The 26,212-nt window shown below is 41.2% G+C and overlaps 2 protein-coding genes across 6 annotated transcripts in view; both read right to left on the bottom strand.

Annotated features, from left to right (window-relative positions):
* imp4 (IMP U3 small nucleolar ribonucleoprotein 4) overlaps positions 1 to 26,212 on the bottom strand; it is a 196,496-nt gene that overhangs the window by 12,901 nt on the left and 157,383 nt on the right. The window lies entirely within an intron of this gene.
* rabl6b (RAB, member RAS oncogene family-like 6b) lies at positions 481 to 25,359 on the bottom strand. 5 transcript variants are annotated; one of them, XM_051422296.1, is made up of 17 exons: positions 25,214 to 25,359; positions 23,269 to 23,663; positions 22,758 to 22,892; positions 20,681 to 20,728; positions 20,445 to 20,474; positions 20,014 to 20,066; positions 19,747 to 19,835; positions 14,552 to 14,692; positions 13,212 to 13,317; positions 12,879 to 12,982; positions 10,708 to 11,093; positions 9,910 to 10,063; positions 9,373 to 9,576; positions 6,129 to 6,384; positions 5,669 to 5,855; positions 4,150 to 4,208; positions 481 to 4,060 (listed from the first exon to the last, which is right to left on the bottom strand). In XM_051422296.1, the coding sequence occupies exons 2-17, from the start codon at positions 23,396 to 23,398 to the stop codon at positions 3,875 to 3,877; spliced, it is 2,268 nt and encodes a 755-aa protein (XP_051278256.1). In that variant the 5' UTR covers positions 23,399 to 23,663; positions 25,214 to 25,359; the 3' UTR covers positions 481 to 3,874. The 5 variants fall into 5 exon arrangements, with proteins under 5 accessions (XP_051278256.1, XP_051278253.1, XP_051278254.1 ...); XM_051422293.1 differs by having other exon boundaries at positions 22,758 to 22,928; XM_051422294.1 differs by lacking the exon at positions 25,214 to 25,359 and adding an exon at positions 25,049 to 25,197 and having other exon boundaries at positions 22,758 to 22,928.

The raw sequence follows: 26,212 nt of genomic DNA on the forward strand, positions 1-26,212 counted from the left end.
TGCGTATTTTGTATGAAAGTTGCTAGGATAAACTGCACAGTGTGACACTTCAAAACTGGTTTACCAGACGTGTAACGAAAGAATTCTCCCTTTTCATTTGGGCTCCCATGCCAGTCAGTCGAAATATGGAGCCAGAACAGTCTCATAATGGATAAATACACACAGAAATGAATAAATGCACAAAAAAGGACTCAAATGTATTTGGGGAGTGTTGTCGTATTGTCAAGAAAAACTCCTGGAAATTCTTTTACAAAAAAAGTTTCTACATCACACTGTACAAGTTGATACTGGACCAGGACTGACTTATAACTTACACTTCAAATCCAATGTTCAGTGAGCTCAGAGAAACTTTCCACTTTGAGCAGACAAATGTGAAAACATCCTTCTAGAGTCAAACTGCACAGACAGCATTCAAACAGCACACTGTAGAAACAGGAATAAACACTGACTGGAAGAGGAAAAAAGACACAAGAAATGTCCTTTATGAAGAAATAAGTTTGCATTTATTGGACAAACCAAACATAGGCAAACTCACAGTGTAAAGATGGAACATGTCATGGGGTGAAAAATAAATGAAAGGTTTCATTCCAAAATTTCACACATCCATTTGGGAAAAATATCTTAAATATATTAGTGTGTGCACATGGATTCTCAGAACTGTACTTACAGGATTATTTTAGAGTAATTCCCCCTACTGGATCTGTCCTGTCAACATATTGTTTCCACATGCTGTATGTATCATTTTTGGAACAAAACTCTTCAGATATATAGATTTATTTATATACTTTATACATTCTTTTCTTGCTGTACATTTAAGTCTCATGCTTTGCTTGAAACTGTGCTTTCAGCATTTATCCTCAATCACATGACAAAGACAGAAAAAGAGCATACAGTAATCAGGATCAATGCTGCATAGTTTCAACTTTGGAATATCAAACATAATTTCTTTGTAAACCAGCAACTAGTGTGTATGGGAGATGGAAACTGTATGAAATCTGTCTAAAAAAAACACATTGTTGGTCTTAGATGCAAGAATGTTTCACTCGTTTGAAACATTTTGGGGATGGAAGATGCATGTGGTCTCCGTCTATCATAAGCAGGCAAATCTGAGGCATTGGACAAAAGAAATAAAGTGTGAAAAGTGTAGCAGTTCATATCACCACACACGTCCTTAAAAGCAGTGGAAGTAAACGGTTGGAGGATGTATTACAGGAGAAAGTTAGGGAATACCAACGACTGTAACCCATAAAAAGCTGCATCGAGTGTCATGAGACAGTTTCAGCACAAAAATCACAAACAAAATCCTGACATTTTGCGAGAAAACCAAAACAGAAGCAATAAATAACACAAGGCTAAAACAATGAGGAAAATCTCAGAAATGTTACTTACAGAGAAATATTCAAAAAATCCTACAATTTGCTATATAAGGATGCTGTCTATTGAGAATCAAACAAAAACAAAAACAAAAACAAATGCACGGAGTCACTGCAATCTTATAACAGGCTTTAAGGATGGTATAGATTCTGTTTCACCAATTAAAGGCTAGGACAACATTCTGAACCCAACCCAGCTACCTAACACTTTACAGTAAGAACACTTAAAAATGGTTCATGAGGATAGCGGCATGTCATTCCCTTGTAATAACCTCCATTAAGGCAATTGCAGAAAACACAGAATTTGTACGCAGCCCGCAGGCTGAAGCAGAGGAAGGTGGCCGTTAAAGTCATCGTTAGATTGCTAATGGGGGAGGAAAGTAACAGCTATTTAGATCACAATCAGAAAATCTCCAGTGATGACTTGTTCGCTGCCGAAGTGGCTTTAGTGGCTGTTGTCTTACACATCCACATATATATCCAGAAGTAGAGCCAAAAGATTCCTATTGCCCTCTGGTGGCTGACTGCAGTAGAGGTCATAATGTTCACTGCCTCCAGGTAGTGCACGTACAAAAGTTCACGTTAAATAAATTGCTTCCAAAGATGGCGTCAGTCATTTTATGTAGTTCTTATCACGCTGATGTATGTTCAAGTGTTCATTTTTCAGATCAATTTGGTTTGAATGAGTCATTTGATGCTATAGAAAGGGGCTTTTACATCATGATTGACAGCTGAGCCCTGCTCGCGATTGAGTCAGCCAGGCGTATGGGCGGGACTTTGATACCACGGCAGCAATTCCGATCACGACTCTGAATGATATCACTAGCACAATTTGTATGTATTTTCATACATGGGAGGAAGTGGAGACATCTATCTTATGTATCGATGGTGTCACAACAAGACTACATCCACACTGAGCCGGCTAATTTTTAAAAAGCTGTGATAACGATGCGTCCACTTCACTGTTAGACAGTCCCTCCTGGTATCAACCAATTCGCTCACTCACTGAACGTACTACACACAGTGAGCCCTGAGGAATACACAATCGCTCCCTCTCTCATGTCATGAAGTAGGAAGTAGTAGCAAACGTATCTTTATCAAACTAAACTCTGAGCTCACTCTTACCCTTCACAAGCGACCATTCTTAATTCACTCAGCAAGGCTGAACATTCGCGATGTTTCATTTCCAGGAGGCCCCTTTCCCACCAAAACCAAACCAAGTCCTGGTTCTTAAACAAGTTCTATTAAAGATTCTTTGGACCTCGGTGCTATCCAGCAAACAAGCCTGTATTTCCACCAGTTCTGAGCAGACCCATAGTAATCGGATACATCATCAACAGAGGGGCTGCACAATAACCTAGGATATGACCACTTTGACAGACATGGTCCAGTTACTGAGTCTCAGCCGGTTATACCTCTGTTCTGTCCTCTGTCATCAACGTGTGATCAGCCATACTGAATAAGTGATTACAGAGAAAGTTAGAGGAGAAACCATTCCCCTAAAAGGGTCCAGTGTGTAACATTTAGGAGGATCTATTGTCAGAAATGGAATATAATATTCATAGGTATGTTTTCATTAGTGTATAATCACCTAAAAATAAGAATCATTGTGTTTTGATTAGAATGTGACATTTTATCTACAGCTTTGGGTCGCCTTTAATGGAGTCCGTCATGTTTTTACAGTAGCCCAGAAAGGACGAACCAAACACTGGCTTTATATAGGGGCACTGGCCTTTCTCCTACACTTTTGGAAGCTGTATTCAGTTGGTGGTAATGTGCAACTTTACCGCAAGATTCCACTAAATCCTCCACACTGCTCCTTTAACTTTGCAAATTTAACCGGCTCAGCTTGGACATACTTCAAGGGTGAAAAGGGGGGATGTCATGGGAAAAATCCTTAAATCAACTCACTTAAATTCTTCTTAATAATTCTTCTTAAGACTAAATCTGCCATCAACCATTTAAGAAAACAAAGAAGAAAAGACAGGACAGGACATTTATGGAGTCTCTCAGAAGTGAGTCATCACGTTTAGCATGCTCTCCATTATTACACCAACAAACAAACATTCAGACAAAATGGTAACCGTATTTACAGCAGCGGATTGGGAGTGGATCACTTGCAGACTGTCTCAAATCAAATCGAGAATTAAGCCAACATAGTCAATCATTTGAAATTACAAAGAGCCAATTTGTGGGTACACCAATCATCAATTTTGAATGTCACAACTCACTACAGTACATGTGGGTCTCCTCGCTGTTTCTTAAAGGTTGGAATGAAAGTGACAGCAGTAGTGCAGATGGGGAAATCAATCAGAAGGAACATACAGGTACCAGAGTGTCTTGGATATTTTACCTGGGTGTCATCGGTAGCCTTGTGTATTGCGTATGGCTTGGAGATGCTGCTTTATGCACATACAAGTCAAGGAACCAAGAGGTTTTTCTGAACGACCACACTCCTCACTGCTGTTCTGTGGCTCCATTTCCTCAGAAAACAGGAGCTTTTATAGTTCTTCATAATCACCGTCATCTCTTTTGACCAAACCTGCTCCTCCACCCAGGAAGTCCTCCAACTCGTCCACTTCTGTTTTCTTGGTCCGGGTTTTCTTTTTCTTTTTCTCATCCACTGCTGCAGCTTCATCTTTCTCCTTTTTCTTGTGTTTGTGTTTCTTCTTGCTCTTTTCATCCTCCTGAAAACGAAAGGACAAAATTTATTGTATTGAGATCACAGTTTTTTTAGACTACTCAAAGTATGTAATATGAACAACAATAACTTTACCTCTTTGCTTTTCTTCTTCTTTTTCTTCTTTTCTTTGGAGGAGTGTTTGCTTTCTTTCTCTGAAAGAAGAGCAGATGTATACAAAGTCTTATAGTGATGATAGACTGAAGTGGTAGATAGATGGATCCTTTTTCAAGTCTTAAAGAGTTTTCAACCACTTGACTAAAACATTATGAAGCAGAAACTTTATACCTTGATATTGCTTTAACATCCAAAGATTCTAAACATGCATTGAAATCCAAACATCACATACCTATATATGTAACTATGGTTCTATTCATTCCGGATAATCACCTTCTCTTGGAGTGAGCGTGATGTCTTGTATGTTAGAGGCATGTAGTTGAATCATTGATCACAGACCTTTCAGAGATCTTTTATGGTCTGGAGCAAGCGTGACACTATCGTAACGTCACCCATTGGTTTGTGGAGTGCCGTTTTGGTCGCCGCCGTGACAGTAAAACAGAGCCAGCGTGAGCCAGCGGATGTGACGTACTGCGAGTTGAACTGCTTTTATTAGCTGCGCAGTTTTGACTCGCCTGTAGCCAGAAACAATGGCAGCTCGCCTGGTCACAGCTAGCAATGTATAACAGCTAAACAGTTAACTAAAATATGTTTCTGAAATTATGTTTAGTGAAAAATAGGCAACGCAGTAACAGAATCTTGCTTCGTAATTGATCAGCATTGCCTAGTTTGACAGTTTGATCTGAGTTTGGACCTGTCGATCAAAAAGGTAGCCCTGCACAAAAGCATACCCTGTTTATTTTACTCTAAATTGGACCATAATGTGCTAAATGAACATCATAATGTGTCATCAGGAAACTGTTTACTGAGCTCATAAATGAAGTGAGAAGTCAGCTCATTCTCCATTAACATGAATGGGATCGCTGTTATTGCAGCCAATGGAGCTCCACCTGCTGGAATTTACAATGGATGCAGGTTTTAAGACGCTTCCGTGTTGGCTTACTTTTCAGACCCGGAAACTCTGTCCATTATATATACCGTCAATGGTCTATAGTACAGAATTAATCTTTTTGTATGTGTCAAATCCACAGGACTTGTTGTAATTTGTTATATTATCACATTTAAATGTCAGTGTGTTGGGATACCACTGAAATGGACAATAACTTTCTGTAGACAACGCTGTGAATGATCAGGAAGAAAATGAGGCTGCTGTTCATGTTATTAGACAAAGAGATCACTCTCATGACTGATTGGTGGTTGTGGGACAACCTGATACATAAAGCCTTTAAAGGTTTTATTTTGTATTTTTAAACCTTTAAAAAAGATGACACGATATGATCGATGTTGTCACTTTGTATTGATTCAAACCATTGATCTAGATCAATGATCGTTCCACCTTTGCCTTCCTGCCAATTTGATCAGGTGAATAAAATAACTCTATTACACATAGCAGAACAATAGCAATAGCTCTTTTGTGGATACTAGTGTGAATTCTAATCGAAATACCAACTGAGTCACAGAGTTACAAAGACACATTGGCAGATATTTGGTGACTTGCCTTCCTGTTCCTCACTGCTGTCTTTGGCTGCGGGAGCCTCGTCCTGGATGCCGAGGCCGAACAGGTCGGTGTCGTCCTTGTGTTTGAAGGAGATCACAGTGGGCTTCAGAGGTTCTGGCACCTTGGCTAACTGCAGGTCATCGTCAGAGAGGTCGGACAGAAGCTCATCTCTGACTGGAAATGAGTCCTGGGAAGAATAGGACAGTCGAAAATGAACAGTAATACGAGGAATATTTCCTCAAAAAAATAAAAGGGGGGAATTTAAAATGGCAGTGTGATAGGAGTGAAATTAAAATCAGTATTCTGGCTGATTTGTATCATGCTGTGGATTTGACTGAGTGACATAGCTGACTGAAATCCAACAATTACATTAAAAGCTCAGGCTTTCAGCAGTTCAGCTGTGAACTGTGAGTTAACCTCGGAGTGAATCTGCTGTGCTGTTAAATCTGTTCCACTTTACCTTCGCTATTTTTGGTGTGTCTGATGCTTCAGACTCAAAGTCGGGGTCATCCATGACAAACGAGAGCATCTGCTGGGCTACAGGGGCCTCAGGGTCTGTATCCGAATCTTCTGCTTTGGGTGCAATTCCCTTCTTCTTGCCTTGGTGTCGGGCCGGCTGCTCTGTTGCTGGAGTCAGAGTGAGGGAGATGGGTGTCTGGCCTCTGGCCTCTGGCACTTTAGATGCCACCTTTGGTTTTGTGATGTGGATCACAGGTCTGGAATAGGGGGATATGGAACATTGGTTTACCTTAAAATGAATTAGTATTTTGGTATACATTTCTTTCACGTTCTTCACTTGTTTATTTCTTCTTCTCGACTTTGATCTTCTGCTGCAGCAGTGGTTACATTGGCTTACAGCGCTATTGCGTAACTCACTTCATCAACACAGCACACGATTTCTAACAACTTCACAACTTTCAAATATCTTTTTAAGACTGTTACAAATGCAATTTAAGAGCTACTTCACATCCATATGGGCAGAAACAACACAAACGAAATGAAGGAAAATTGGTTTTGTAGTTGTTTTTTAGTCTTCACATATTTAAAAATGAGACTGAAGACTGCAACTTTGTGCAAGTAACATTAGCTTCATTAATCCAATCTATTCTTAATTTTAGTCCTATATACACTGACAAGTCCTTCTATTGCTGATCTGACAGTTGCCATTTCTGACCTCTGTGTACCTGGAAGACCCACAAGTAACCATGAGCCGTCATGTCATTAGCTGTGGTATAAATTTTGTATAAACAAAAAAATCTAATATACCATCAGAGGATGCACCAGACAATTCTATGCCATATAGCATTTATATTCCTTTTTATGGAAGCTACCAGCATAACTTACAGTGGATATAAAAAGTCTACACACCCCTGTTAAAATGCCAGGTTTTTGTGATGTAAAAAAATGAGACAATAATAAATCATGTCCAAACTTTTTCCACCTTTAATGTGACCTATAATGTGAACAATTCAATTGAAAAACAAACTGAAATCTTTTAGGGGGAAAAATAAAAAATAAAAAACTTACAATAACCTGGTTGCATAAGTGTGCACACCCTTAAACTAATACTTTGTTGAAGCACCTTTTGATTTTATTACAGCACTCAGTCTTTTTGGGTAGGAGTCAATTAGCATGGCACATCTTGACTTGGCAATATTTGCCCACTCTTCTTTACAAAAGCGCTCCAAATCTGTCAGATTGCGAGGGCATCGACTGTGTACAGCCCTCTTCAGATCATCCCACAGATGTTCAATGGGATTCAGGTCTGGGGTCTGGCTGGGCCATTCCAAAACGTTGATATTCTTCTGGTGAAGCCATGCTTTTGTTGATTTGGATTTATGCTTTGGGTCGTTGTCGTGCTGAAAGGTGAAATTCCACTTCAGCTTCCTAACTGAAGCCTGAAGGTTTCGTGCCAAAATTGACTGATATTTGGAACTGTTCATAATTCCTTCCACCTTGATTAAGGCCCCGGTTCCAGCTGAAGAAAAACAGCCCCAAAGCATGATGCTGCCACCACCATGCTTCACTGTGGGTATGGTGTTCTATGGATGATGTGCAGTGTTGTTTCTGCGCCAAACATACCTTTTGAAATTATGGCCAGAAAGTTCAACCTTAGTTTCATCAGACCATAACACATTTTCCCTCATGCTTTTGGGAGACTTCATGTATTTTTTTTGCAAAATTTAGCCGGGCTTGGATGTTTTTCTTTGGAGGAAAAGGCTTCCGTCTTGCCACCCTACCCCATAGCCCAAACGTATGAAGAATACTGGAGATTTTTGTCACATGTAGTACACAGCCAGTACTTGCCAGAAATTCCTGCAGCTCCTTTAATGTTGCTGTAGGCCTCTTGGAAGCCTCCCTGACCAGTTTTCTTCTCGTCTTTTCATCAATTTTTGAAGGGCGTCCAATTCTTGGTAAGGTCACTATTGTGCCATATTTCCTCCACTTGATGATGACTTCACTGTGTTCCATGGTATATCTAATGCCTTGGAAATTCATTTGTACCCTTCTCCTGACTGATACCTTTTAACAATGAGATCCCTCTGATGTTTTGAAAGCTCTTTGTGGACCATGGCTTTTGCTCTGAGATGCAACTGAGAAAATGTCAGGAAAGTCCTACTGGAACAGCTGAACTTTATTTGGGATTAATCAGAGTCATTTTAAATGATGGCAGGTGTGTACTGACTACTATTTAACATGAGTTTGAATGTGATTGGTCAATTCTGAACACAGCCACATCCCCAGTTATAAGAGGGTGTGCACACTTATGCAACCAGGTTATTGTAAGTTTTCTATTTTTTATTTTTCCACCTAAAAGATTTCAGTTTGTTTTTCAATTGAATTGTTCACATTATAGGTCACATTAAAGGTGGAAAAAGTTTGGACATGATTTATCTTTGTCCCATTTTTTTTACATCACAAAAACCTGGCATTTTAACAGGGGTGTGTAGACTTTTTATATCCACTGTAACTGTAAGCCATATGTATGTATGTGTTTTTTTATGTGTTTTGTTTTTGCCTTTGCTGATACCGCATTCTAGGCCGTGTTGGAGGAATTTCGGATACAACGCCATGTCTCCACTTTCTCCCACTGTACAAAAATGAAGCTAAAATATACAGGACATGGTCGCTGTCATATTTCGCCACTTGGAGCCAGAGTATGCACAGTAGTGATCGGAATTGCCGCTGGGGTATCAAAGTCCTGCCCATACGCCTGGCCGACTCACTCGCGAGCAACACATACATCAGCGTGATAAGAACAACCTAAAATGACAGACACCATCTTTGGGAAAAATTAATAAATAATGGGACAAAATGTATTTGACGTGGCCCATGTCCCATCTGTTAACATGGAGGCAGTAGGCTTTATGAACTATACTGCAGTCAGCCACCGGGGGGCAATCAAAACATTTTGGCTTCACTTTTGGAGAGCTGTCATTTCATCCATCTTTATATATGTGGATGGTTTGAAATCAGACCATGCCTTTAACTGAGTGTCATCAGCTCTTTTCTGCATAGCCTTTTCTGTCAAAACAATTATAATACAGGATATTATAATGTAATTTTATAATGATATAAAATTATGTATTAAAGTACAGAAAAGCAACAAAATCTTGTTCATTTAAGACGTTAGTCAATAGTAATCCCATGGTTGGTTAACTTTCACTTTGGCTCCCAGTGACAGACAGAGAGAAAGGACTTACGCTTTCAGCTCAGATTCACTGTCCAGGTCTTGGTCGTGTGTGACAGTGGGGGCTGCTGGTACTCCCTCCTCCTCGTCACTGGTCAGAGTGATAGCTTTGCTGGGGGGCAGGGTCTTAGGTTGGGGAAGGCTGGGTTCAGTGTCATCAGGATCGAGCTCGTCCTGGAAACGAGACACCATGGGGTTTCCTCTGCCTTCACCATCACTGGGACAGAGAAAAGACAGAAACCTCTTTACCTTTACTCATGGCGAGAGGGTTGGTCTACGATTGTGGGCTACTGTGCTGCTCTAAACCAGAACCTCAGCCACATCTACTGTACATATGCAGACTTCTTAATGCACAGTATTCTATTATATATAAGTTGCATATTATGTCAGATAAAAAAAAGTGAAAGTTTTAACAAATAAAGCATTGTTTTTCATCCACATCAAGGCTAATTTCAATGCAAAAAAGATACAAATAAAGGAAATCAACAAATACTTGCTTCGACCCAAAGAATTAACAAGCTAACTGAAAAGGATTCTTAAAATATCTCACCTGTCACTGTCCACAGCCGGAGCTGGTGCAGGCTGAGGCACCTTGGTCTTGGAGGGCAGGCTGTCCTCCAGGAAGCTTTTATCCAGTCTCTCATCTGGCACAAAATCATCTACGCTCTGAACCTTAGCAGGACACACTGGTGCAGGCGGATCCTCTGAGGAAAACATAGTGTGTGTGAGTAACTACTAAACAAATTCACTTTATTAAAATCTAAAGTTTAGTGTTAGAAATCTCCCATCACAGCTCTGCCGTGTGTTGCTTTGTTATTTAAACTAGAAATTCAATGAAACAGTGAAATCACATGACATTCCAATACCAGCCAGTCCTTTGATCGCCTGAAAAGCTCTGCATTTCTCAACTGCTAAGTGTCTTGTGACTACTACTAGCAAACATCATTCATTTAGACCTTCAAACATGATTTTCTAAAGGTCAAGTGTGTAACATTTGGGAGGATGTGTTGTTAGAAATGGAATATTCAGAGTTCCCAATCTTTTTAACAAATCATTTTCCTGAGTTTTTCTTGACAATAAGGACAGCACTTGCTTACAAACATTCATATAAGCTGCAGTTTCTGGGAAATGGACTACATTAAGCAACCAGAAATTGGATCATTAACAGGCAATATACATGTAGATATGAGAAGGTCCACTATAGCGAGTATACAAAACAAACAGATGACAGGTGACAGATTCTTGCTGTTACATCAATGGTTGCAGACAGTGTGCACACAATTGCAGAGCAGAGGGAATGTGGACTGGCGGGAGGCTTTTACTGCGTGAGTAATCTGTAGAATCCTACCTGGTCCAGGAGCAGGAGCATCAGTAGCAGAAGTTGAACCAAACAAACGGGAGATGAAGCTGCGTTTCTGAGAGGGAGGCGCCCCAGAAACAGCTGAGGGCTGAAGGTGTTCGGGCGACTGGGCCGATGGCTTTGACTCAACTGTAGGTGAAGCTGCCACGCTGACCACCGTCGAGGGGGCTGGAGGAGCGCAGGCGGAAACAGATGGGGATTGTGGAAGTGCCTGAGAGGGAATGGGGGGCTGAGGGGTGCTGGGGCTGGAGCTGCCTGTGGATGCCCCACTGGGAGGGACGATGGGGGACTGGGAGCCTGAGGAGGGACTCTGACCGTTGGCTGGACCAGGAGAGCCATAGCCCTTACTGCGAGACTCCAAGTTCTCCAAGAAACTGCAGAAATCACAACAGGGCTGCTCAATAAAATGTGGAATGATGACTGAGGCTGAGGACGACAATTGAACTATTCATGATGACCTTCATCATGAATAGTTCAATTGTCGTGACATCGCCCTGTGCTGGAAGCTAGTTTATCAGCAAAAAAACTAAAAAACACCTACAGATTAGTCATATTCTGGGATACAGAGAAATACAGAACAAAACAACTTCATAAGTCTCTTCGTCAAGAAGAATATACAAGAAATGTAATGAACCTAGATCGATGTTTTTGTTAGTTAAATTTTTTGCACATTCAGCATTGACTGGCCAGACAAATGCGTATTGGTACTTCTTGTAACCATTGTAACTCTATGCACTACCAACTTTACATGTTTACAATATATTGCCGAAATTGTCAAGAACAATAACTTGGCCTGTACCCACGAAAAAGAAAACTATTTTTATTCTGACATTAAGAATAAAAACTGAATGAAATGTACCCAAATGGCACAACAATTCATAATTGACCCTTCCTAAGTCCCACCCCTTTTCACTCCTACAATAACAGTTGAGCAAGCCTCGGCCAGTACCTTGGTTGACTTTCTCCTTTCCTGTACTTCTGCTAGAATGGTAGTATGGTATGTGCTAGGATATGCTATGTGCTAGGCTCTCTATTTTGATTAGACAGCCACATTTTGAAGATGGTTAAAATATAAAAGCAACATATGTATCACATCTATATACATCTTAAGTTAGCAAAACATTAGCTAACCAGCTGAAGCTGAAAGCATGGGGAATGTATGCTTACTGACAAACAAGATGGACGAGCTCTCGGCCCTGGTCAGTGAACAATGTGAGTATCGGGAGTGCAGCATGTTATGTCTGATTGAGACATGGCTGAATGGGAATATATCAGACTGTTCAGTGGAACTAGCCGGCTTTTCGCTATTTCGGACAGATAGGAAGAAACACAGCGGTAAGAAGTTGTAAGGATGGCTTGCTGTCACAGAGACGACATCGAGGGTGTCACAGACTACATCAGGTTCTGTGAGGACAGCGTCATTCCCACCAAGCGGATTTGCTGTTTCCCCAACAACAAACCCTGGATCACCAGGGAAACGACCTGATCGAGAACTTCATTGGATGGTGCGACAGAAACCACCTACAGCTCAACACAGGGAAAACCAAAGAGCTGGTGGTGGACTTCCGCCACAACAAGAGGACCCCCTTCCCAGTTGCAATTAGGGGCGAGAGGGTAGAGATTTAGAGAACCTACAAGTTCCTGGGGGTGACACTCAACAACAAACTGGACGGACCACACTGAGGCCCTCTACAGGAAAGGACAGAGCAGGCTGTTCTTTCTGAGGAGGTCCTTCAACGTGTGCACTCGGCTACTACGGATGTTCTACAAGTCTACCAGGGGAGGAGGATTCGGGACTAGGGCTCAGAAAAGAGCGGGTCGTCTACTAATTGGAAGGTGTATGAATGTGTATGAATGCGTTTTTGGGGTTCAGTATCTATCTCAGCTCAAGGATACTTCGACATGTGGTGGGAGGAGCTGGGGATCGAACCAACAACCTTCCGATTAGTGGACGACCCACTCTGCCTCTGAGCCACAGCCGCCCCAATTCAAGAGCTGGATGGAAACACAGCTGCCGGCTATAGTGTGTTCCCAGTTTCTGATGCCAGTGCATATCATGTGCACATGGTATACTATCTGGTGTGCATCATAAACTTGTGAAAGAAAAAGCTTTTACTTATGTCCCACTAGGGGCTCTGTACAAAGAATGCAGACAGTACATCTCATAGTTTTGATCTTCAGTCTCCTGCTGGACACAGAGCTCCTCCAAGGTTGCATCCATGTCCAGCTGGTTGGTTTCCAGCTGCCTCAGGAGTGTCTCTCTCTGCAGGCAAACACACACGTACACACAAACCTCAGATTAAGCCATCATATTCACACTGTATGAAAGCATGTTTAGAAAGAATGTTACACAGGACAAACAATACAGCAATCCTATCTTCTCCACTTAAGTTAAAGTGGATTATAATACTACTACTAAACTAGTATAAAAACAACTAAATAAAAATAAAAACAATTATGGCACTAATGGTGTATAAGAGATCAAAAGTAACCTGTAGCTGCAGGAAGGGGATGTTGAAAAACCTGTGCAGATATTTCAAGCCAAAGCCATTCTTCATTGAGGACTCAGCATAGTGGATGTAAGATGATCCCATTGGCCTGTAAAACACACGTTTTAATGGTTCTTTCATGACTATTTCTAAGGTATGCAGTATTTTTTTTCCATGTTGCAAATATGTCCTAGTAATCCCCTTCATTATACCAATGTAAATACTGTGAACACATTAAAGCTGCATTAGTTACTTTTTGGCCACTTAAGGGCAGCAGAACAGTATCTGACATGTTATCACTACCTTATCATTCATTTGGAGTTTGTATCCACCTAATAAAGGATGATACATTTAGCTGTTTGTGGTCTCTAACTCCAACTCCTGTGGCTTTCCTTAGCTGCTAAATGCTGCAGTATGTTCACCAGCTAGTCTCTAACTGTGTGTGTCCCCTGTTTGCTGCTGAGCAGGTAGTGTACAGTGAGTTTTTAAAGTTTCATCCCTGAACAGCTGCTGCTGGGAACGAGGTTGATGAGAGATGAGTTTGTTGGCAGTAAAACCAAAACAATTGGCTAAAAGAGGCTAAAAAGCTCTGTAGAGCTGAGGGGAACTACAATGAGCTTTTAAAATTACACATAGTAATCTGAATTAAATTCAATTTAATATTTTTTTTTTTTTGGCTGCACGGCTCCTGGAGGTTGGGAGCAGGGATTTTCTGGTATTTTACAGAGCTTGATAAGTATGTTGGGAAACATTCCTTTAATTCTACTATGTGAAATAAATTATTCATCTGGGGGAGTGAATAATACGATCTGAAACACAAATTATTGTCTTGTTGTACAAATGATTTGTTTTAGATTGGCTGTTCAGGGTTTAATTTGAGACCTATTTTACATCCAAAGACAAAAACAACATTATCAAGCTATTATGTTGACAGAAGTAAGTATGTTGAGGACACCCTTATCAAGGATCACACAGAATGTCAGCTTTTTTTCGGTTTTTGTTTCGTGAGCTAGGGCTGGATAAATGTGTTTCCTCTTCTTCACTATTTAATGTCTGACTCATTTTGTTCTCCTTTTTGTTGTTCCTCCAAAACATTTTCTTTAATCGAGTCACTCATGGTTTTCACTTTAACCACCATTTGCTGATGTGATCTATAGGGAAATTAAGAGGGCGTAGTAACATTATCATGTGTGATTGAGAAAGTATATATGTAACTGCTTCACTGATACTGCTACATGACCGCTGTCAAATGCAAAATCCAGCTTCAAATCAGCTTCCTTTTCAGTGAGAGTTTTTGTTTCCAGTCCTGTCATTTGACTGTTTGGCTAAGTGCTGATCTCTACCTGTTAAGTCCAGCAATCAGGTCTCTTATATCATCGGGGAGGATGACGCGATGCTCGCCCATGTCCCTGTGGTTCCCCAGCACGCATACCGGCACATGGGTGGGTACTTTCGGAAGCTCCCTCAGGATGTAGTTAAAAGTCCTGCAATTGACAAATTTGCATTATAACTCATCTGTGGGTGAGTGAAGAAAACTTAGGCCAATAAAGATTTCCATGAGTTTTCTTGACAATACAGGACAACAATGGTTGTATAATTTACCGGTAGACCTAATATTGACACATTCTCCCCAGGTTTATTCCTTACTTTTTACACAATGAGTGACTTAGGGTGATTACAGGTAGGTGATCAGAGTATATGGGCTCACTTTCCCAAAGTTCACACAACAGATGATTTTTTCTGCAGTGTCTCAGGTGATTTAACTACGGTTTACTACAGTTTTCCTCTAACCCAAGTTTACGTAGGTGATCTGAGTGAGGGGCTACAATACAATTAAACATTTCCAGGATATCTGTCCATTTTTATCAATTTCCAGATCTTTCCATGAATGGAAAGCTAGCCTCTAAATTTATGGGTTTTCCAGGACACGTGGGAGTCTCATGATTGGGTAGAATTAAGAATCCTGTTTAAAATGTTTAATCGATTTCTTAATTCAGACCCAGATACACTGAAAACAACGATGTTGATCAAATTGCTGTAGTTCATTGTGTGATTTAATGTCAGATGTTTAGCCAGTTACACATTTTGCGCAGATGTTTAAAGATGTCTAGCTGCTGTTGCTACATGTTGTGACCTGAAAATACATGATGGTGGACTTAAATTTAGTGGGGTCTTCAGGTGTGAAGGTTCCATACATGCACAAACTATACATATCTGTATCTGCATAGTCTTCAACTATGAGGGCTTTTATTATAATTCTTATAGGATAAGGCTGGCACTATAACCCTAACCCTAACCCAAGACCTAAGATGGCGCCACGGACGGTTGCCTTGGTGTGTTGGTGCGCTTTGTTTTTACTTGTTTTGTTTGTTAATTCAGTTTTGGGCTATGATACCCGGAGCTCTTTCACTAGAGAAGAGCTCATGAACATTAGGGGAACAACTCCAGCTGATCTCTTTCCCACTTTTCCTCTTTCTTCCGTGGAATTATTGGACATTGTGGTCAAAGGTGCGCTCAACTTTGCTCACGCAGTGAAACGCAGGAGGAGAGGGAAACGTGCCGGTGCAGCACGGACATCGCACACCACTACCTGGAATATTCCTCTCCAACGTGCGTTCACTATGCAACAAAATGGACAAACTTCAGCTACTTCTGGGGAAAAACAGGGACTTTTCTTCATCCTCTGTTTTATGCTTCACGGAGACGTGGCTGTGTGGATCGGTACCGGACTCTGTGCTGCAGCTGGCAGGCTTCCAACTCCTCAGAGCGGATCGTAACACGGAACTCTCCGGCAAATCGAAAGGTGGAGGTATCTGTTTTTATACCAACAGTAGCTGGTGCAATGATGTGACAGTGAGCCAACAGCACTGCTCTTCTACTCTGGAATATTTGATCATAAACTGCAAACCTTTTTACTCCCCCCATGAGTTCGTTTCATTCATTCTGGTCGGTGTTTACATTCCACTGCAGGCCAACATGCAGGATGCACAGCGCATGCTCGCCGACCAGATACTGTGTGTGGAGCGGACTAACACGGACTCCTTAGTTATTGTGCTTGGTGACTTTAACAAAGGAAACCTCAGTCACGATCTTCCTAAATACAAACAGTTTATTAAATCCCCGACCAGAGAGAAGAACATACTGGATCACTGTTACACTACAGTCAGCAGAGCTTATCACGCTGTCCCCCGCGCCGCACTGGGCCTCTCTGACCACGTCATGGTCCACCTGATCCCTTCATACAGGCAGAAATTAAAGATCTGTAAACCTGCTGTGAGGACATTAAAGCAGTGGACCAGTGAAGCTGTGGAGGATCTCCAGGCATGTTTGGACTCTACGGACTGGGATGTTTTCAGGACTGCTACTGAAAGTCTGGATGAGTACACAGAGGCTGTGACATCATACATCAGCTTCTGTGAGGACTGCTGTATACCATCACGCACCAGGGTGAGTTGAACAACGACAAACCCTGGTTCACAGCCAAACTCAGACAGTTACGGTTGCAGAAGGAGCAAGCGTTTAGGAGTGGAGACAGGGACAAGTTTAAGGAGTCTAATGGTGCTATCCATTTGCCTCGTAAATCCCCCAGCCGAGTTGGAAAGCGTAAATCTTGCAGCTATCTCGTGACATTTCACCAAGACACACCCCCTTTTGGTCGTAATTTCAGCCGTCCCACTCGGGGCTCCTCAGAGTACACCGAGCTAAACGAGGGTGAACATACGACTCGCAAAACAAAGATGGCTGCGCCCATATTGAGATGTATTTTCTTTGTATTTGTACTATGTTGGTCGTTTTAATGTCGATTTTTAATGCTCTTACACATTTGTTTACATTGCTGCTTTAGTCCGGTCACCAATTTATGCATTGCACGGTGTTGCTGTGCGTGCAATACAATATAAAGTTTTGTTTTCGAGCTGGTTTGTTAAATAGGCTAATGTAGCTAACAATAACAATAGCCTGCCACTGCCCCTAGTGGCTCGAGAAAAACGTGACAGCTCTTGTTGAAATTGAAATAGGCGAAAATGCCAAAATATTATTGAAATGTAAGACTTGCAATAACGGAATTACTTGAAATGTTAGTGTTTCTGTAGAAAACCCCCCCGTCACGCCCCCCTGTCCTGTCGGCAAACGTTTTACGTATGAAACAGAACTGACACTTCGCTGCGATACAAACAAATACATTTACCGTTTTAATGTTTCCAGATGTTTGATATCAGGACGTTGAGCTGAGAACTGACAAGTTGAACGTTGTCCAATTAAAACGGACCCACCGCGGTGACATTTTTGGTGGAGCTGTTAGTTTAATAGTCGACTTGGAAGAATACGAACGTTTTGACAATAAGCTACATCAACACAACAGTATGTGGAGTTAAACTGGACAGCCCCAATAACCTCTGAATAGTTCTACTTGTTGTTAAACTGCAATGTGAGCAGCAGCCAACGGGGGTGCATTATGTCGGCAGGATCATTTAAAAGGCAGCTGTGACTACATCGTGCGTCTGCCCCAATTCTGATACCGTGGCGGCCACTCCAAAATCAACATAGAGGAAACACTGGGAACACTATAAGTGGTACAAGCCAGGCAATAACGTCACGTTCTCGTGTCAGAGCAACTCGGGCGGGGGATTTACGAGACAAATGGATAGCACCATAAGTACAAGTTTAGGAAGGTGGTGAGAGAAGTTAAACGACAGTACTGAGAAACTTCAACATCAGTTCTCAGCCAACGACTGGTTCTGTCTGGAAGGGGCTCAGACAGATAAACTACAAGACCAAAACCCCCCACTCAACAACTTGCGCCTGGCACTGCCGCTTCGACAGATAAAGGAGCAGTCCTGACACCGTCCCCCGTGTCACACCCCTCAACAGCCCCACCTCACCAGTCCCTCCCCCCTAGCTCAACAGAAGCCTGGGCCACTCCACAACTTTACACCTATGTGAATCCCTCCTCCTCCACCACAGCGACAACTCTCTGCCTACAAGAGGGACGTCAACAAGCTCTATAAGAGGCAGAACCCCCGCAAAGCAGCTGGATCAGATTCTGTCTCTCCATCCACCCTAAAGCACTGTGCTGACCAGCTGTCTCCGGTGTTCACGGACATCTTCAACACCTCATTGGAGTCATGTCATGTGCCAGCCTACTTCAAGTCATCCACCATCATCCCTGTCCCCAAAAAAGCAAGGACCACAGGACTAAATGACTACAGACCAGTTGCCCTCACCTCTGCGGTCATGAAGTCTTTTGAGCGCCTTGTGCTTTCCCACCTGAAAGCCATAACGGACCCACTCCTGGACCCCCTGCAGTTCGCCTACAGAGCCAACTGGTCTGTAGATGATGCAGTTAACATGGCCCTGCACTTGACCCTCCAGCATCTGGACTCCCCAGGAACCTACGCCAGGATCCTGTTTGTGGACTTCAGCTCTGCGTTTAACACCATCATCCCAGCTCTGCTACAGGACAAGCTCTCCCAGCTCACTGTGCCTGACTCCACCTGCAGGTGGATCACAGACTTCCTGTCTGACAGGAAACAGCACGTAAAGCTGGGGAAAATGTCTCTGACTCTCAGACCATCAGCACCGGTTCCCCCCAAGGCTGCGTTCTTTCTCCCCTACTCTTCTCCCTGTACTGATTCCTACTGAAGACATTTTAGATGTCTTTTATATTTAGAACAATAATATAGCAACAATCAACTACCATTTATTACTATTTACATGTAAAGATATAGTGGAGTCATGGTGTCACACCAGTACAGCCACTGAATCTGTGAATTAACGATTTATTTGGTGTATGTGAGATTGAGTCAAAATGTGTGTGTTCATTGGGCAACAGTGTGACTAATTGATGTGTTTTTAATAGTTTATGACAACAACAATGGAGTTCTGTGGCACAGAGGAAAAATGTATATCAGGCTCTGATATACACACAATACTTAGTATCCTAATAATACAGACATTCACTGTTGGTTTTGGTGTTTTTATGGGATTTGTTCACAATAAGAAAAAGAAATTATAACCACACCCATCTTTAAGTGTCAAAGCAGCATGTATTTACTGTATGTGCTGAAATAACATAAACAAGCATGAATACATACTGAAAGGGATATGAATACGGTTACTACAAGGTCAGTACACCAGCATGGCACATCAACAACAAACATTTAAATACCTATTGTTGCATTATCCTTTGCAATCTGCACCACTACACTATTGTCAACTGTCTACAAATGTTATTGTTAATATATATGTATAACTATACATAGGTGTTTTATGACTATTTTGTCAAGTCCTCTTTATTTATGCTTAGTCTGTGTTTGTACATTGTGAGCAATGTAAAACCGGAGTCAAACTAACTAAAAATGATGCCCAAAAATAGCAATGTTGAAACATCTTTGAAGGGTTTTGCCTTTCAAGCTGAACAAAATCTACAAGTGGAAACTCTCAGCCTCATGCAGACACACTGAAACCTAATCTGTCCATGCATATTGTAGCATTCGAGTTCACTGATGAGACAGCGTTAGGACAGACGGATGACTCTTACCACTGCTTGGTAATGTCGAACATCATGATGACTCCGTTACAGTTCTTGTACACATCCAGGAACTCGGCATCCAGGGCCACCTCATCTGACTGCAACACACATACTCACATTAAACAAATGTTGTATGATCACACAATATAGGCAACATAATACTTACATTTTGGATCATTTAAACCATATAAGACTTCTTTAGCCAATACCATCACTGACCCACATTCCATAAGTCAGGCTTTTTTCCTGAACACATGACAGTCATGTGATAATCACCTCTTGGGGCTCATTCTCCAGTTTTAAATTGTCTCCACGCCTTTTGCCTTTGCCTGAATGAACAAGACATCAGAAGTTTAGTCAAACTGAAAAGAAAAAAATATATAACACACAGTTTAGTCTTTGTTTTACGATGAGTAAAGCAAGCAGAGCAGCACAGGCACTTTTCTTAAGGAAAAGCATCTTGCAGCCTAATTTTAATTAATTACGCATTACCCTTTAAATACACACTGCTGGGCATTAAGTTATGGCTCACACGGTTCAGAGGCTCAGGCTCTAGCTATGTACAGCCTAAAATTCAGCCAAATGTAGCCACACAGGGGATAGCCAAACCTTGAGCGTATTGACATTCAGATAAAGAGTGGAACAAGGCAGGGCAAACCCACGGCACACAGGCAAGTTCAATTTCTACACACTATAGTGGCGCTCACCTACACCTTCAGGAAGAGGATATTTTTGGCCTGAGATGAATGCAAGAGAGGTGCAAAGAAAGACAACATCAACACTGAGGACAAAAAAGCATATAAGCAACTATGCCTCTATTTGATGTCATGACTGTACTGTAGCAGGCTGACTGCAGTAGAGAGAGAAAGGTGTAACATCTTATAGTGACGTAAGCCTCAGTAGAAAGTCTGGTTCTTTAATTGCCATGTGTGTCAACACTCACCTTTGTCTACCACGTCCCACACCTCTACTTTGACCACATCATCAGTAGCTGAGAGACACAGAAAGGGCATTTTCATTATTCATGTTCTTGGGCCAAAAAGGGAAATAAAATTAATGTAAAGGGCTGTTAAAGGACCAGTGTGTAGGATTTAGTGGCATCTAGCAGTCATGTTGCAGATTACAACCCCCTCGCCTCTAGGGTTGGGTAATGTTCGGGTTTTTCCTGACACTGGTGCTAAAACCTTTTTTAAAAAATAAGCACAAAATGATGGTCGACAACATTCAAAACTTCTTTTATTGCTAAAGCAAATTAGAACTTGAAGGTGCCCTGGCAGCTCACCTGGTTGAGAACTGTAACAAGGCTGAGTCCTTGCTGCCTTGCTACCATGGGTTCAAGTAGACCTGTGGCCCTTTGCTGTAAGTCAGCCCCTCTCTCTCCCTCCCCCCTTTCCTATCGCTATTCCTTGAAGGCAATAGATGCCCAAAACTGAACATAATATATATGAATGCCTAACAACTTAAAGTATACTTAAATATATTAATATAAAGACAAAACACTTTACACAAGAAATTCCTATGATTTAACACTAAATAACAGTTGCAGTAGAGAAAAATAATATTCACATATTTTTTTTAATCAACCTGAGGAAATGCAGCGGTTGTCATCATCAATGTTTTTAAATAGCAACTCATTATGACACGTTATTATGTATGCGCCCCATATCCAAAGCCACATTTAGCTGACGGCTGATGTGCTCAGCATGGGGTCACACAGGCCAGAACATTTAGCTCGACATTTTAACCGTATTTAAGGTAGCAAGAAGGCAGCAAATTTTTATGATTTTTCTATTCTGGGGCTACAGTAGAAACATGGCGGATTCCATATAAGAGGACCCACTCCCTCTGTAGATAAAATGTCTCATTCTAAAGGTAACAAAAACACAAAGATTCTTAGATTCAGGCTAATATACACTAATGAAAACATACCTATGAATATTAGATTTAATTTCTGCCAATAGATCCTACTAAATGTTACACACTGGAGCTTTAAATTACTCTAATATGAATCCAGTAACTAAAAAACACTGGAAGTAGTAGTGGTGGAACAAGGTTTGCTTGGTATGGAACGACTAACAGGAATACAGGACACCTACCAGGGCTCCAGAGTGCGACCAAAATTTTTAAGAGTGCGACTGATAATTTTTCTAGGTAGCATGCCCGGGTGAAAACATACATTTATTTCGCAAGCGCATCATTTTCTGTGTTCTGTGACCGAAAGAGACAGAGCTCGGGCGGGTCTTTGTGTGTGTTTAAAAATTGCAGAGACCCGGTCCTTCGGCGACAGCATCAGACTCGGAACCAGAGGAGGAGACAACAGAGTCTGGGATAGAGCCCGGCTCCGAGACCCAAATTAAAAGGGTCAAAATATATTCCTTCAGACAGGACTGGCTGAAACAATTCCCCTGGCTGAGGTACAACAAAAGACGTAACGCAATGCACTGCGTGTACTGTCAGGAGTGCGGTCAGAATATGGCCGGAAATAGTGCATTTGTGAGCGGGTCAACAACGTTTCGTATAGAACTTTTATTTGGAAATGTTTTATTTTGCTTAGTGTTTTAGTTTGAAATGTTCAATTTCAGCTCAGGGAAGCACTTTAAACACTTTATTTTTCTTTTTATATATAATTGTGCTTAAAATAAAGACAAGCATTTCTCTACACCTTATTCTTGTTTAAAAATCATTCACATTATATAAAAGTTATGGAGAGCGATAAAAAGGTGACCCTATGGCGTTAAAGGCGACGCAATGAAAAATTTGGGTGCACCAAAATTTTGTGCTGGTGCACCAGTGCAACCAATGCAAAAAGTTAGTCTGGAGCCCTGCCTACTCTAAAACTCAGTTTGGTAGGGATAAATCTGAACACATGGTCTCTGTTGTTTTACCTTGATATGGAGCCACTGAGACAAATTGACGAGGCAGAAACAGCAGACGTCAAATATTTACCAAAACAGAAACATAACCAAAGCAGTGGTGATAAGATCAAATAAGCTGCAATGTTCAGAGTTGCAATGACTTACTTTTGTAATTCCAATGGATACTTGTTGCTTGGATCTCCTGAGTGGGCAGGTACTCCTCCACAAACTTCTTGCCCTGCAGTCGATGCCATAAAGTACTCTTCCCGGTGTTTCTATCTCCCCGGATGACTATTTTCACTTGGGAGGGAAAGTCTGTCAGAAAACCCTTTACAACTGCGAAGCAACATATTATATTTATAAATGGGACGGACATAAAGTCTTTTGGGCTACAATGATTAGTCGAATTAATCGATTAGTTGTTAGCTATTACATTAACTGCCAACTATATGGATCTTTAATCTTTCGTTGTCATTTCTTAACCTCTTAACACCCACCCTAACCCTACGCCTATCCCCTGACCCAACTGCATCTGTATAACCCTAACCTTAAGCCCATTGACGGCGGGCAGGTGTGTTTTAACAGCTTAAGAAAAAAATTCCAATTTCTGATTTCAGCTTTTCCAATGTGAATATTTTCTGCTTTCTTTAGTCGTCTGATTGGCCACATTACTTACTGTTATACTGGACCCCTTTGGCGAAGCGCCTCTGCAGACTTTGGTTCATGGACTGCAGGCCAGCTGGGATGTTCTTGTCCCTGAGCTGCCCTGGCTCAGATCCCACCAGCTTCTTAAGCGCTGAAAACATCTTGACGAAGCTTCACAGGCTTGTACGGCGACACGCAGTAACAGCTGTAACTCCTCCTGACAGTTCGTCACACAGCAACTGAAGGAAGAGTAGAACTGTGAACCCTGATCACTGAGGAAGTTATGGGTCCATGCTTAGGAGCAAATACAATGCCGAAGTGCTAAATGTTGACTCGGAAATATGCAGCAGTTCTCTTAAATCTGACCAGATGTTCTTGCTTGCCAGCTACAGGTGGAGGTTACTACCATGTTGTTTTGAGCATCATCTGTAAAAAAAACAAACAAAAAAAACAGAGACATTTAAAAGTTATGTTTGGGAATTGACTTTAAAGCTGCAGGCATAATATAAAAAGGCACGTTTTTCACACACATAAGCTCATGCAATGTAATGTCATCATTACAAGACGTGAGAGAAATGTGCAGCCAGATCTAGTGATTTTAAAGGAAATACACACATACATAAAATATTTTGGTTATTTCAGTGGAAAGATATAAAAAAACACAGACTTGTCTCTGTAGATTTCTTTGGGCGAATAAATAACAAAAAAAAACCATCGGCATCAGCTATCTGTCAAATTGTTATTTTAAACATCGGTATCTGTCCAAACTTTCACAATCATTGCATCCCTAAAAGTTTTATTACAAGTTATATTTGTCGTATTGGAGCTGACATGATTAGTGCGATATTGTATCAATTCTCAAAAACACCATTGATTTTTGTGTTTACATTTTTTTAACTAATATTTGAAGCATGTCGCAGTATATTCTTTATACTACCATTTTCCTAAAAATAGATTCTTGCCAATACACTGCCCCAGTATGAATATACCTATCACCTCTCTATCAGCTCTGTCACTCCAATGTAATGCCAATACATAAAAAAGGTACAAACTAAGGCAGCAGGATATGGTAAAAAATATTGCGATTATTTTGACAAATGTTGCAGTGGCGATTTGATTCATGATTAATGGGAATGATAATTTCTGCATCACAATTGAAATCAGGATGATGTGACCCCAAAAAAAACACATTTTCTTTCATTTGGAGAACAAGATTTGTAGGCTAGAGCATCTCTTAAGAGCTAGAGTGCTTCATTATAATGATATCACACATTTTACCTTCATCAAACTACTGCAGCTTTTTGTGTTTTGGATATTGCATTTGGCCATATTGCGATTTCAATTAATTGTGCAGCCCTAGCACAGACTGGGGCTATATGTGATATTTGCAGTAACAGTACATTCGGAACTGGCTGATGTATCTTTAAGTGGAATATTAGAGCCATATTAGTCATACATGGAAGGTGCGTTTACTGCAGTGTATCAGAGCATGTCTCCTGTAAAATCCTAATGGTAGTTGTGTCAGTATTATCAGTACAGTGCGTCTCTGTTCAGCTTAAGAAAAGATCAGCTCAAATTCAACGCTCAACAGTGCAATGCTGTAATAATAACGCACAGTGAGTTCCATTTAGGGCTGAATTTCCCCTAAACGGTATCCAGCTAGCTTTAGCAGCCTAGGCTGTTAGCTCGGTTAAGAGAGAACTGTTTTTGAAGCATTTTTCCTTTAAAGTGTTAAAGCCAATATACTCTAAGGGTAAGTGAAGGTTACACGGGCTTCAAACAGTGATGAGGCAGCCCGGTTTGTTACCTACCCTGGCTAAGAGGTAACGTTATCCTCTGGCTCCGTTTTAGCTAGCTACTATATACTGCCGATATTAACGTTAGCTTAGCTTTCCCCTCTCCTGTACGCTCATTGATATTAAACGGCAGCTAGCCTGATGGTTTTCTTCCGGGTGGCATCGGCTACAAATACTCACGGTTATTTAATAAGATAAGAAAGTGCAGTCCCGACATGTTTTTATCAAAACGTCAGTCAGACCTCCATCCCGACAGAGATATAGCCACGGCATTCCTTTGCAAAGAAAGCAGCTACGCCGACCCAGCGTCAAAACGGGACTCTAAAACGCATGACTTCCGTTAAACCTTTCAAAATAAAGCTTGTGATTAAAGTTACCCCTCCAGTCAAAAATCAGTTTCTTCTTGTTCCTACTGTTGGATGTTTGAGCTTCACTGTGTAGAATGATGTATGTGCAGAGTTTGACAAGTGTGAGGTTTTCACATCCATCTGCTGAAAGTGGAAAGTTTCTCTGTGCTCAGTGAAAATCTGATTTTAGTGCACATCCACTGAGAATGGACTTTACAGTGAAGTAGGAGACATCTTGTGTCCAGCAGGAAAACTTTATATAAACTAAAAATATAAACTAGAGGTAGAAAGAGATAGAGAGTGGATGACTTTTTAAGGATAAAAAAAAGTGGACACATCAGAAACACATTATTGTTCCAAGCAGACTATATATGTATATATATATGTATAGGAAATCATTAAGAAATAACAGTACAAGAATTCTAGCAGCAAATTCTGTTGTGTAATGTAAGTAAAAAAAAACACTACTGCCACACTATTGCACTATTTTTCAGTTTAAAGTAAAGCAAATCTTCTTCTAATGTCAAAGTGGTTTGAGTATTGCTTTAAGGAATATTATTTCAATTCAGTTCAATTCAGTTTTATTTGTATAGCACCAAATCATAACAGAAGTTATCTCAGGACACTTTTCAAATAGAGCAGGTCTAGACCGAACTCTTTATAACATTATTTACAGAGACCCAACAGTACCACCATGAGCAAGCATTTGGCGACAAGGGCAAGGAAAAACTGCCTTTTAAAAGGCAGAAACCTTGGACAGACCCCTCGGCTCTAGGTGGGTGGTCGTCTGCCTCGACCAGTTGGGGTGAGAGAGAGAGAGAGAGAGAGAGAG

The sequence above is a fragment of the Dicentrarchus labrax genome, unplaced genomic scaffold (genome assembly GCF_905237075.1).
Source record: "Dicentrarchus labrax unplaced genomic scaffold, dlabrax2021, whole genome shotgun sequence".
Classification (NCBI taxonomy): domain Eukaryota; kingdom Metazoa; phylum Chordata; class Actinopteri; family Moronidae; genus Dicentrarchus; species Dicentrarchus labrax.

Excerpts from the sequence above, each read along its gene's own strand:
- rabl6b (XM_051422293.1), bottom strand. The coding sequence starts at position 23,398 with ATGTTTTCAGCGCTTAAGAAGCTGGTGGGATCTGAGCCAGGGCAGCTC. Across the intron at positions 20,729-22,757 it reads TATCCATTGGAATTACAAAA|CTACTGATGATGTGGTCAAA; the intron begins GTAAGTCATTGC and ends TGTGTCTCTCAG. Across the intron at positions 12,983-13,211 it reads TCCCCTTCCTGCAGCTACAG|AGAGAGACACTCCTGAGGCA; the intron begins GTTACTTTTGAT and ends GTTTGCCTGCAG.